Source organism: Lonchura striata, chromosome 4, assembly GCF_050655825.1.
Source record: "Lonchura striata isolate lonStrDom1 chromosome 4, ASM5065582v1, whole genome shotgun sequence".
Classification (NCBI taxonomy): domain Eukaryota; kingdom Metazoa; phylum Chordata; class Aves; order Passeriformes; family Estrildidae; genus Lonchura; species Lonchura striata.
Window position 1 is genome coordinate 12,567,919 of NC_140706.1, and position 12,616 is coordinate 12,580,534.

General features: G+C 46.9%; 1 protein-coding gene across 2 annotated transcripts in view; it reads left to right on the plus strand.

Moving 5' to 3' along the window:
* Positions 1 to 12,616, plus strand: part of CRMP1 (collapsin response mediator protein 1) — a 49,578-nt gene that overhangs the window by 2,855 nt on the left and 34,107 nt on the right. Inside the window, exon 1 of one of the 2 annotated variants that reach the window (XM_021550766.4) lies at positions 519 to 859. The exons of the other annotated variant lie outside the window; for it this stretch is intronic. Within the exon in view, the coding sequence (XP_021406441.1) occupies positions 821 to 859 (39 nt within the window). The 5' untranslated portion in view covers positions 519 to 820. Of the gene's footprint in view, positions 1 to 518; positions 860 to 12,616 lie in introns of those variants that run through there. 2 annotated transcript variants of the gene reach the window in all.

Genomic DNA, 12,616 nt, shown 5'->3' on the forward strand with positions numbered 1-12,616 from the left:
CAGTGACGAGGAGGGCAGAGCATGACAGTTCTGATAGGGTCAGAGAAGGCAGTGCCACCTGGGTCAGTGCCATCAGGGACAGAGCAGGCAGGGCCATCAGGGGCAGTGCAAGGCAATGCCATCAGGATTAGTGGTATGGGGACAGCACAGGGCAGTGCGATCAGGGTCACTGCTGTGGGGACAGTTCCATGGGGATAGTGCAGAGCACTGCCATCAGGCTTCATGCCGTGGGGACGGGGCAGGCAGTGCCATTGCTATGTGCAGCACAGCAGAACCCACCGCCGAGGGTTGTATCCCCCGTCCCCACCCTGCGGCAACCCACGCATGGGATCCTGCCGGTGACCTCAGCGTGCGAGCGGGGCGGCGGCGGAGCCGGCGGGGCGGCGTTTCCCAGAGCCGGTGCGGGAGGGAGGGAGGCTCCGGCTGGATTGATGGGCTGTGAAGGGGGGCCAGGCGGAGGGGTGGGGGACAGGAGGGAAGGAAACGCTTCCTGGGTTGCGCTGAGCGAATCCTGCTCCGACCTGCAGCCGGGAGGGCGCTGCTGCCGCCGGCAGAGGCAGCGCTCGCCGACCCCCCCGGGAGCCGCGTCCCTGTTTGATTGCAGCCGGAAAAAAAAAGGTGCCGGGTTTGCCGGTCTCCCCTTCCTCTGGGCGACGGAACTTCGCCCCCATTCCACCGCTGTGCCGGGTCGCCCCCGCCCCGCCCCATCACCCGACCGGGCTTCGCATTATTATTCGTCTCAGCGCCGCCGGTGTTGTTCCGCTGGGCTCGGCTCGCTCCTCGGGTTCGTTGCGTGCTCCCGGCGCTAGGGAGAGCCGACATGTCCTACCAGGGCAAGAAGAGCATCCCCCACATAACGGTAAGCGGCCCCGGGCGCAGCGAGCGCTGCCCGCGCTCCTTTGTTCGCGGGCGGGGAAGGCGAGCGGCGGGAGCGCCGCGGCCGCGCAGCGCCCGGGGCCGCGGGCAGCCCCAGGCTGCGGGGCCGGCGCTCGCCGGAGCCGCGGTGCGGGCGCCGCCGCCCGTCCTCCTCCCGCTGGGAGCTCTGCGCGAGGACTGATTTAATTTAATTTTAAATTTTCATTAATTCGTTTTTATTTTATTTCTTTATTGTATTCTGCCTCCCCTTGCTCGCCCGCGCCCAGCCGGGGCTCGGCGCTGTGTGCTCGCTCCAGCCCGGGGCGGGGAGGGGAGGGAGGGCCGGCGGGGGGCTCGTCCCGGCGCTGTCGGGGCTGGGGCCGGGGTACCGCCCTCCCGAGGAGCCGGGCCCGGGGAGGCTCGGCCGCCGGGCGAGGCAGAACAAAAGAGGGAGGGGACCACCGCAGCACAACGTGCCCCTGCCACCGCCCCCCGCAGCGGGCAGGGGCAGCGCAGCCTCGGCGGGGCAGGGGCGGTGGGCCGGGGGGAGGCACAGGGTGCGGAGAAATGGGAGGTGGGCGAGCGTGGGCGTGGGGGGAAGCGTGGAAAATCAAAGAGCGCCATGATGCCAGCACCAACACCTCTGCGCGCTATTAATACATCAGGCGTAGTGGGAATCAGAAGTCAAAGAGTTAATCATAAGCATCCTCTTCTATCGGTGCCTGTCTCCCGCTAGATGCTTTTGTACCCGTGCAGAGAGAGCTACAATACGGTGTGCTTTCCATGCCAGAAAGAAAGGAACTGGATTCTTTGATACAGTATATGCTTTCGCTTGATACACACGATCTGTTATACAGGGGCTGAGATAAAGAACGGGCAGAGCTGGCGGATAGGGGTGTGGTGGGGGAAATCGCACCCGGAGCTTGCTCACACGGCAGAGGTTTCCCCCAGCACAGGTGTTGGTCTCCAGGTTGTTGCTTTCCTCCTGGGGGACTGGATCGGTGGATGATGGGGTCACTGTAGCTGTGGCACAAGATTGCTTGGGTTCGTGGAGCTTTCCCTGGAAAGCTGGCGCGGTGTGGCAGGGCAAATTTCGGTAGCTGAAGGAGCGGGTGGGTGTGGCACCTTCCTGAGCAAACCCGGTGCTCATCGGCACTAGTGGAGCCAGTCTTACAAAGCTTGTAAGCTCCTCGCGGTTTTCTCCCTGTACAATAAAAACATCCTTCAGTCAAAAATATTTGATCGTGAGGGAAAAAAACGTCTTTCTAAAAGCTGAGTTTCATGATACCAAAGTGCCGCATTTATGCAGGTTTCCACTATCAACAGGCGGCAGTGACTGGTGGCCAGGGCTGAGCCTGGGTGCTGCAGTGGATTTTGGGGTGATGGCTCCTCTTGCCTCGTTCCTCAGTGCGTTGTGTGACTTACAATTACTCAGGGCATGTCTGGGTTGGGAGAAGCCCCGGTTTCCCTCTGGGTGGGTGTCAGGTGCTTTGTGCATGGCTCAGTCTTCATTTGAATCTGGAGTGTAACAGGGTCACACCCATAGCTAGTTCTTTGCTCTCCAGTTTTGAGTAGAATGAGAAACTAGAAGAGTTAGGAGTCTTTGCCTTAGAATCAACAGTTCCTTTTAATTTCATCACTTTTCATAATTGTTTTCTCTGTGGTCTGGAGAGGATTGCTGTGAAAAGGAAAGCCCAAACCTCAGCCTTTTCTCTTTGAAATGGGATGTGCTGAAGCTTCTATAAATAAATATTCATTAACATTATTGTTGAGTTTTGTGACCAAATCAAAGGCATAAATTAACATTAGTGAAGTTGGCAGGCATCAAGGCTGGACTGTTTTGAGGTTTTTTTACACTTCTGGCCTTTCTCTTCCAGCAAAAGCAAATCAGGCACTTTGTGTCAGACCTTGTACACACTGCCTGTCCCACAAGAACCCACAGGGTCTATCTGTGTGTATCTTCTGAAGCCCCATTCTGGTGTGGTAAACCAGATGTTTCATCCAGCCACTAAGGAAATACATTGTAGCTTCAAGGCTTCTGGGCTCTAAGGAAATGTGATAGCTCTGTAGAAGTATGCAACAACACTGATGATCAAATAAGATAAAAATGTCACTTGTTACTGTACTTAACATTTCCCCCACTCACACTCCTGCTTTTTGGCGCTGCAGTGGCTACTGGGTTCATTGGAGAAGTGAGAAACTAATTTCTGATGGTGTCCTGGGTGCTGATACTTTGCTGCGGATTTTCCAGTAATACAAGTCTGTGTTACTTGCATGGGGCCACAAGCTGTCCTGAGCACACAACGCCCAGCAACAGCATCCCGCCACAGGCACTGCAGTTAGCAGTCAGTACCTGGCCAAAACTTCCCTCTGGGATCAGGTCTGCAGCATCAGGAACTGGGAATGGTTTCACCTCTGATTTATGTGGAAGCAGATACCACTCTTGGGAAGACAACCCTGTGGTATCCTGTCTGGGTTACTGCTCTTGGTGCACATGGCCATAATTTTGTCCTTGTCCTTAGCCTGACTGTGCCTCACCTCCTGCCTCCTTCAGACAGTAGGGCCTGACTGATAGCCCCTGCACCTCTTTTACCCAAAGCAGCTTTGTTCCTGCTTTCCCTTCTACCCCTGCTCATAGTAAAGACACTCTTGCACACAGCTCTCTTTGGCACGGGGCATCTCCCTGCTCTCATTCACAGATCTGCATGGGTTTTTTTTTTGTTTCCTTTCCATTTCAGCTTGTGAAAATTCATGCTTCTTGCATTTTAACTCATTTGTGGCTGTTCTGCTGCCTGTTATGCATCCCATGCAGTATCCAGGCTTGCTGTTAGTGGAGCACTAGTGTAAGGTGCCATTCAGTTGCGAGTCAGACTGGAGAAACTGGGCCCTTTTGTGTAACTACTGTGGGAGGGGAAGGACCTCTGCATTTGAAACACCAGACCAGTCTGGGGATGTATAATAGAAATGCACTGAACCATTAAGTGTAAGCATTTCAGTCTTCTGCACTGTGTTGAAGTCCTTGGCACGTGGGTTTCAAACTGCTGGTTCAGGAGTGTTAGTGGAGATGGAGCAGGGTGTGCATAAGGTAAGGGTGGCCAAGAGTCCAGGAGCACTTTTCCCAGCCTTTGTAGTATGGACAGCCACCATATCCATTGCCAAGGTGTTTTTCTGCAGGACGTGGCAATCTTTTGTGCTTGGGTTGTGCAGAATGTTCTCACGCAGACCAGATTTTTCAGGATATACCCCTCAGCCCATTGCTTTTAACATCACTATTATACTACTCTTGTGCAGCATGTTACAGGGAATCAATGAAGATGATGACACGGAAATACCTGTTACAAATTATTTTGGCTTCTGTGTTTTGGTAGCAGTTGGCAATTTTCAAGCAAGGCCTGAGCTTAGATGAACTCAGAATGGTAGCATGGTTTGAAAAAGGCATGTGGCATGTTAAATGCCTGTGACAGGACGTGTTTGTTCCAGCAGCAACTGCACCCATTAAAACATAATGTGTGTGAGCTCAGTGAAGAGGAGGTGTGAACACCATTCTACTGAGCAAAGGCAGAATAGTCACCAAAGCAAATGCAAGGAGGCATTTGGGAGAGGAAAATGGTGCCTGAATCCCTTGGGGGATAAAAAAGGGAATCATCCTCCTGGGTATGGTCCAAGGATTGGTATATGAGTGGGGAAATGCACTGCTGATCCTGAGCTGACAGACTGTAAGGCACAGAGAGACACAGAGCACAAAAATGTGGTGTTACAGAGGAAGGATCTCACTACTGAGCATAACAAGAAAAGAAAGGAGAAGATCTGGCACTACATGAGGAAAAAAAAAAAAGTGGAAAAATGGGGAGACTGAAGAAATTCAGAGGAGTGGTCACAGAAAATAATTTTACTTGTTACCTTTAGAATAGGTATGAAGAGCGGTAAAGAGCAAGTAGGCTTCGTTGAAGATGCCAGAATACTTTGAGAGAGAAAAAATCCATTCATCTGGTTTTCTGCTATGTGACACACTGGTTCAGGATGGAAACTTTCTGTTTGGTCTGAACAAAGTGCTGGGATAATGTGTGGTGTTCTGGTGTGAGATAACAGCAGTGTGAGAGCTGCCAGCCAATTAATTTTGGACACCGGGGGGATATATCCTACACATGCAGGACATGGTGAGTACATGGAATGGTGGACCAAAGTCCTTGTCTAGGTTTGGATCTGTTCTGTCTCTCCCCTGATTATGTTTTTTACCACTCACCTTTGTTTAACATGGTGTGTGAAGCTACACTCAGATTGCTCTGTTACTTGACAGAAGTGTTTGAAAAGCCTGCTGTGTGCTGGGCATGGGAACTGCCTCATGTTTCTATTCTGCTCTTGGTGCAAGATTTTGGCTGATTTAGACTGCACTTTTTTTCCTGTTTTAAAACACCAAGGTCTGGGACTCTGGATGCCTTTTTACTCTTGAACATATGCTTAATCCTCAAAATTACATATTCCCATGTGAGTCTGTTTAACAGACTTGCCCCCTCTCAGTTTACTCATCTATTGGTGAACATAGGTAAATTCACTGTGTAGTGGACTGGACTTCAGCCTGGCAGCTCTGGCAATGCTTCAGCTGCTTCCAACAACCATTTCCATGATTCTGTGACACATCTTTTCCTTTCTTTTTTCTATAGGAGAAAAAGTGGCTACTTTTTCATATGTCAGTTCCATATGGTGACTTTAATTACATTCAGAGTAGGTCCTTTTGGGGACATTTCTATGGAGACTGAAACCTTTGGCAGAGAAGGAAGGGTTTGGGGCAGTGATTCCTTTAACTGCCACAGCAAGTTCATCAGTCAGTGCCCTCAGCAGACCGTCAGTGTTTTCAGCATCATAGCTGGTGCCACTACAGAGAACTGAGCTGTGCTTTGCTGGAAGCTGGGCAGGTTTGGAAAAAGGACAGTGGCTGTCTGGGAAGACACCTGATGCAGTGGGGTGCTTGTCTGAATCTTCTTGCAAATGCTGAGAGCAACTGCTGCCAATGAACCACTTTTGTGATGAGAGATCAGGATCTGTTGTCTACTTCATTGCAATTTCTTTCAGAATCAAGAATTTTTGAGTGGTAAAAGTGTGAAACTTCCATTTTAATTTGGAGGAGCCAGCAGAGGCCGCTGGCTTGTGAAGCACTTGGGAGTTAGTTGAGATAAACTTGGGTTTGGTATCTATGAGAGAGATAAATGCTTTTTTATGTGTGAGAAAGAGGGAACAGAGGGAACAGAGATGAGCAGCAAAATAATTTGCAGGTCTCTAGTCTTGCTGCGTGTGCAGATGGTCATCTTTCCCCTGAAGCAGAGATACTTTGGGATTATGTTTGCTTGTCACAAGACAAAAGTTTTCATCTGTAGTACGTGTCCTAATGAGTTTTAAGGTGTATTGTTAATGAATAATAAATTTTCCTGCTGACTTCAGTGAAGTCTATATTCAGTGTAAAATCTCCTATGTGTAATTGTTAGGATCCAGGTGGCTGGCTAGAGGAGTAGGCAGTGCTCAGAGTGAAGAGGCTATGGAAGGGAAATCAGGGCTGATACCATGTGAGGTGAGGCAGCAAGCATCACAACTTGCTCTCACTGGTAGAAAAAGTAGGTATGTGACCCAAAATGACAGCACTAAGTGTCTGAGTGCAAATAGTACACGATAACCACTGCACTTAGCTGATCATGAATTATCATTGCCAACATAATCTTAAAGGCATTTTCTACTATTCTGTTTCCCTTGCATCCACCTGCTCTGTCAGAGAAGGGATTCCATATGATCTTAGTTGGATTTTGACTGTGATTGGTGCCAAGTCAGTTATGTCCCAGTAACCTGATGCAGATTTCTGATTAGAACTTAGATAAAACACATTTTCAGTTCAGTGGCCTAGAGAAGTCAGCCATGCTGTAAATGACTGTTATTTTCTTCCCAAGTTTAAGCTTTCCTATGAATGGCTTGCTGGGATTTTGAGATCCCCTTTAATTGACATAACCTGCTATAACCCAGGGGATGGGTATAGCAACATACGATGCAATGGTTTCATCCCTCCAGCCTCTACTTAAATGAAACCCCTGCTGATGTCAATGAATATTGTCATCAATAAGATGTTTGTTGTGCTTCCCTTCTAAAAACAAAGCAAAGATGGCATTTTCAGTGAAGAAGTCCCCCTGGAGTTGGTAGCTGTAGGAGTAGCCCCTTTAGAGTGGGTGATTAAGCAATGAAACTGCCTGCTGAATAGGAAGCCAGGTCTCAAAAGGGGAAACAAAAGAACATCAGATCTCTTAAATGAATAAAGATGAATGAATACATTGGCTACAGACCAAGATAGAGCATTATTACAATCAGCATAATCCTTCCTAAATTAATTGCCATATAGTAGAGTGCATCTGTTAAGAAAAGAATCTTAAAAGCAGGATTCTCCATTAGTGGCCTATCAGAAATGATGCCTCAAGGATGGAGTGTTTTACAAGGAATTCCCAGAGTTGATTCAGGGTTCACCCTAGCTAAAAGCCACTTCCTATGCAGGGTAATATAGATGTGAAATTCAAAAGGAGGGATACCGCTGATTAAAAACAGATCTTTTCTAGGCAGACAGTACTTCATGAAATCCCATTTACAGCTCTTTGATCCTTATGAAAGGATTTTAAGCAAACATTCCTCTTGGGAAGGATATCTTTCTTCTTCTGCTATTAAGTTTTAAAATGTTCCTTATTTGTAAGTACTTTTCTAAAAATGAGATAATTTAACTGTATTGTATCACAGCTGGGTCTGAATCTGACGAGCTCTGACAAAAGACAACCAAATACATCCACCCACACAGAAAAACTAAATCTCTTGTACAATGTGGGAAATAAGTCTGCAAGAATGAACACATGGAAGCACAGAGAAGCTCTGAGTATATCCTTCCACTATTTGCCAGTGGGTCTTCAGCCTTTGAGAAATGTCTTCCGTGCAAATAGTCTTCTTGTGGAGATTTAGATAATCAAGGAGAACACAAATATCAGCCTGTGTTTCTTGCATGTTCCCTCTGAACTGAATTCTGTATCTTTTGTATCTCTCGGTGGACTCTTTAAAACCTTAGTAACAAAGAATTCTACCTCTCAAATGCTACTAAAAAAGTAATGTCTTGGCTGCCAGTGTGATAACACGATAATGCCTTTTTATGTCTATTGCATTTGATCTGATGTCTTTTAAACTACATGCCTTTATAAACAGAGAACTGAAGTGCAGGTGGATTTAGAATTTAAACTGTTTCCAAAAGGCTATTTAGCATAAAATCCTTAGTCATCTTCAGGGCTCTTGACTAATCTGGGTTGTAGAGAAAACAGCCATTGTTGCTCTGGAGATGTATGGACAATGTTACATTCTAGTAAGTCTTACAATTACACAGACAGTGAAATCACTGCTGAGTATTTCTTCATTCTCTAGGCATGGAACATCTGGGTTTGAGTGTTGCAAAGACTTTTTTTGGTTGGCAAAAGCTGCAATGCAGCAATTGTAGAGGTCCAAAGCAAGAATTAAGCAGCACAGCACTTAGACCTCTAGGCTGGATAAGTTATATGAACTTAATTGTATATAAATGCTAAAGCAAACTGTAAATAGTTAAAAAATATGTGGTTTACTTGATTTAGAGATGAAGATCTGATAGGAAGATGTTCCATTTGTGGATGAAAAACAAAAATGTAATAGCATATATTGGAATTGCAGTCTGGACAGATGCTGCTATTTGACGGAAACACTACTCTTGGATTTCCTTGGAATCTTTTGGTATGGCTAGAATACATAATGTTTTGGTTTTTTTTAAACTCTATCTTGTGTCACAGACGTGTGGTTTTCTGCGAAAGGTTCTTGCAGATGCAGTGCATAGATTTCAATGGTGTAGAGAAGTGTGTGGTTTCTATAACTTGTGCTGCATTGTATTTTGACACGCTGCACCAATTTGAAATAATGTTTGGTAAATCTTATGGCAGTTTTATTTTTTGTGTTACTGTGTTTTAGTAGTCCCAAGAAGCAGATTTGAGAACTGCATGTCTAAAAGCTATTTGAATTTTGTTGTGTATTTTTAGATACTTCCAGCTCTGAGGGGAGTGGGTGAATTGGAAAAGGCTAATTTTAAATTTCTTTGCAACTGTTCTTGCTCTAGCATTTGGTTTGCAATTTCGAATAATCTACATCAAAGTGATTTTCTGCCCAAGGGAAATTGGTTTAATTTGTTTTTGCATGGAGCCCCGTGCAGGACTGGGGACCATGGCAGGGCTCAGGCTCGTGGTCCTGAAGGTTGGTCAGATGCTGCTTCTCTGCTGGCCTTTCGCCATTGGTGTGCATGAAAATGTGGACACGCTTCCAAGAGCTGAGCCAAGCTGACTCAAACCCCAGCAAAACAGGCAGTTTGTACAAAGTGTGCCAGTCACCAGCTTCCAGATGTTTCGTGTTGCTCTTGCTGTAGTGGAAACAATAGTTGTGAGGGAGCGACAGCCGCCGCCTCCAGTCTGAGCAGGCAGCCCCTCCTCCTGCAGCGAACAGCCGCGGTTGTGGCATCTCCTTCTGCTGCCATGAAAATTGCTGTCATGTCACAGACTAAGCTCTGCAGCTTTGCTGCCAGGTTAAGCAGGAGAAGCTAGACTGTGATTAGGAAAAGATCCCCAGGGAAGCAGTGTGCAGGGTTTGAAGGTGAAGGGCTGGGAGTAGTAGGAATGGCTGTATCATACTCAGCAGCGGGCTGAGCCAAGAAGTGCCAGTGCCTGTAAAATGGAGCTGTAGGGGACACAGCAGATATACATCGTGGCTGAGCTCATGCTGTGTCATGGCTGGGCACAGAACTCGAGGCAAACAGCATTGCAGCAATGCAGTTGCATCATTGCAATAGTGTAGGGTGGAGAAGAAACACCTTGGCTCCCACACCCTGCAGTGACTGCAGAGCATGGATTTACAGTGTGCTTTCTGCATCTCCCTGGTCAGTAAGAGCAGGGTTTTTTACCCCTTGCATCTTGGCATCCCATGAACTGTTCAATGTAATACTCCCTCTCTGTTTTGCCATGTTCCTACAGCCTATCCTTGGCAGCCTGGAGGAAGGAGAGGGCCTGAGCAGCTTATTTTAGCTTGCAGCAGGAAGAGCTGGGCTGGCAGCTTCTTGTGCCAGGCAATGCACTGAAGGCTTGGTATGGAGCCCTTGAGCTCAGCAGGCAGGGCAGCAGTGCCTGAGGCACCTGTCAGCTGAACAGAAAAGTGGCAGCCACCCTAGAAAGGCTGACAGTGCTGTCACCTCCTGAGCTGAGTGATGAGCCTGTTGCTGTTTGCATTGTGAGAGCACATGAGGGTAAGTGACTGGCTGAGGGTACCTCTGGGAGCTGGGTGTTCTTCCTCATGGAGATTACAGCTGGGAAAGAGAAATACCGGCCAGCTCTGCTGGGATTAGTTCAGGAGTTTCAGGTCACTCCTCCCTTCCCTCACTGCTTTCCCCAGGGCACTGCAGAGAGTGTCTCTCCTCCAGCCTGAAACAAGGAGAAGAGGACTCTGGTCCCTAGTTTACCTGGACATTTGTCACTTGGTAAGAAAATTGCGAGCAGTCTGCCTGACATCATGCCCCTGGTAAATAATAAATGGCTCCTGGTCACACACAGCCTTCTGCATACCTAAGAAGTCTAAGCCACTTCACAGAGCCTGCGTGTGCCCAGATTTCTGTTCAGGATTTCACTGCAGCAAGGACCAGTGCGGGATCACCCAGGCTCCAGTGGCTGTCCCTGAACCTGTGACTGGGCTGTAGCAGGGAGTGAATACTGCACATGAACCAGCCATTTGTATGAAATCTTGTCTCATGAAGAATACAACCAATTGCTTGTCAATATTAATCTGTGCCTCCTTTCTAGTAATTTATTTTTGTTTCATTTTTCCAGCCTATTCATGCAAGTGCATCTCTGTGATCTGTGCATTCAGGGATTGGGTACTGCTGCTTTGGCTAAGGACAAGCCAGCCCTGGTCTGGAGCAGGGTGTTTGAGGCAGTGCTGGTGTGCTGCTGAGGTGTCCACAGGGCACCCAAACCTCCCCTGGGCTGCTGGTGCCTTCGACACCATCTGTCTCAAGGTGCTCTGCTTTGCAGCAATCTGTAACGTGTCCTACACTTCACAGATCAAGCTGGTTGGGAGATGTTCCAACAAAACTCTTTTCCTTCTGAATTTGCTCATACGCTGGAATGGAAGCATGCTAGAGATGCTTCTGCAACTCTCAGATTCTGATGAAACCTGGGCAAGGCTCCACAGCACTGTCCCCAGTGGCTTGGCACTCTACCCGGGGTTGTGTGTTTTTTTGGCAGCCTGGTCTTCCATGACTTCTGATACCCAGCTGAGGGAACCTTAGCCTCAGGTGCAGGACTGCTCTTGCAACAATTATGAATTGTTTGTATTTTCTTCTGACGTGTAAAGAATTAAAATTTTCAAAGTCTCCATGAAGTGCAGGTTATTTATTCTGTACCAGAATTTCTTACACCCTCCAAAATTCTGAACAAGGAGAGACTTTGTAGCTGAATGTTCAGTAATCCTTTATAGGATATGAGGCCTAATTTAATGGCTAGCTCCGTAATTGAGTTTTTTCTTAAGACTGCATGTGTATCTTTTTTAGATTAGCTTATTCTAATATCTAATTTTTTTACTTACATATTTATATCTATATGTAAAAACATTTACAATCCTTATGTCTACAGTTATTTTTCTGGAGCTGCGCTTCAGCTTTCAGTCTGTTTTATTTTCCTTGCCTGTTACATTTGTTTCTACTTATTATGCATCTTCTCCTGTTTTAAAAGAAATGAAATGTAGAACTTCTTGGTGAGGGTGCTGATTTTTGCACTCCTTAGCAGTGACAGATGCAGTGCTCTGGGAACACTGCCTGCCTCCATTAGTAAGCTTGTGCTTCTTGTAATTGAACAGTATTAATGTTTAGGAAGGCAACTGAATGAGCTTAAAAAGAGCTCACAAGATGGTGGTCCCTGCAGGTCAGCAGGCAGTGTAGTAAATCATCATAGTGAGGAGGTGCAACTGCCAGCACGTGGCAAAATAACTTACTACTATTCTGACTGCCAGGTCACAAGTCCTGCTGCAACTACAAGTGACAGTAGAGAGGCTGGGGAGAAAACAGGGAGCCTGCTCTGGCAAATTCCAGATGGAGGACTTGCATTCATCTCTGTTCTCCAATGAGAGGGTAACAGTGTCTGAGGCAGGTCCTGGGGACAGATGTCAGCATAGTTCTGTGCCTTGGTTCCCCGCCAAGGTCATGTTGCTCTGCATGTGGAGAAGAGCTTCAGACCTGCTGTGTACATACTCTTTTGTTGTGCACTGTATTTAAAATGCCTTTCCCCCACTTCTTCCTCGCTTAAAAGTGTCTGTTTCTCCCTTTGTCCTTTTTCTGAAATGATACAGGGGGCTAGAAGAACTTCGAACGTGCAAAATTGTTCAAGTACAAGCTAAAAAGTAAATGTGCATTGTATTACAGAGGTTACATTGTAACACCCTTAGCTCTGCCTTAGCACTTTTTAATGAACAGTTTTTTTAGAAATTTATTGGTTTTGTTGTCCTGGTTTTATAGACTAAGAATATATCAACTTGTTTACTTTCTAAAGTGGGAACTCGGGACATTCATAGTTTATATACCTGAGTCATGCTGTAATTAAAGCAGGAATTGAATCTGGACTGAGTAGTATAAAACATAGACAAACTGGAGATTCTGAGTTATTGTCTGGTGAGCCAAGGAAATAATTTATAATAAATGGCT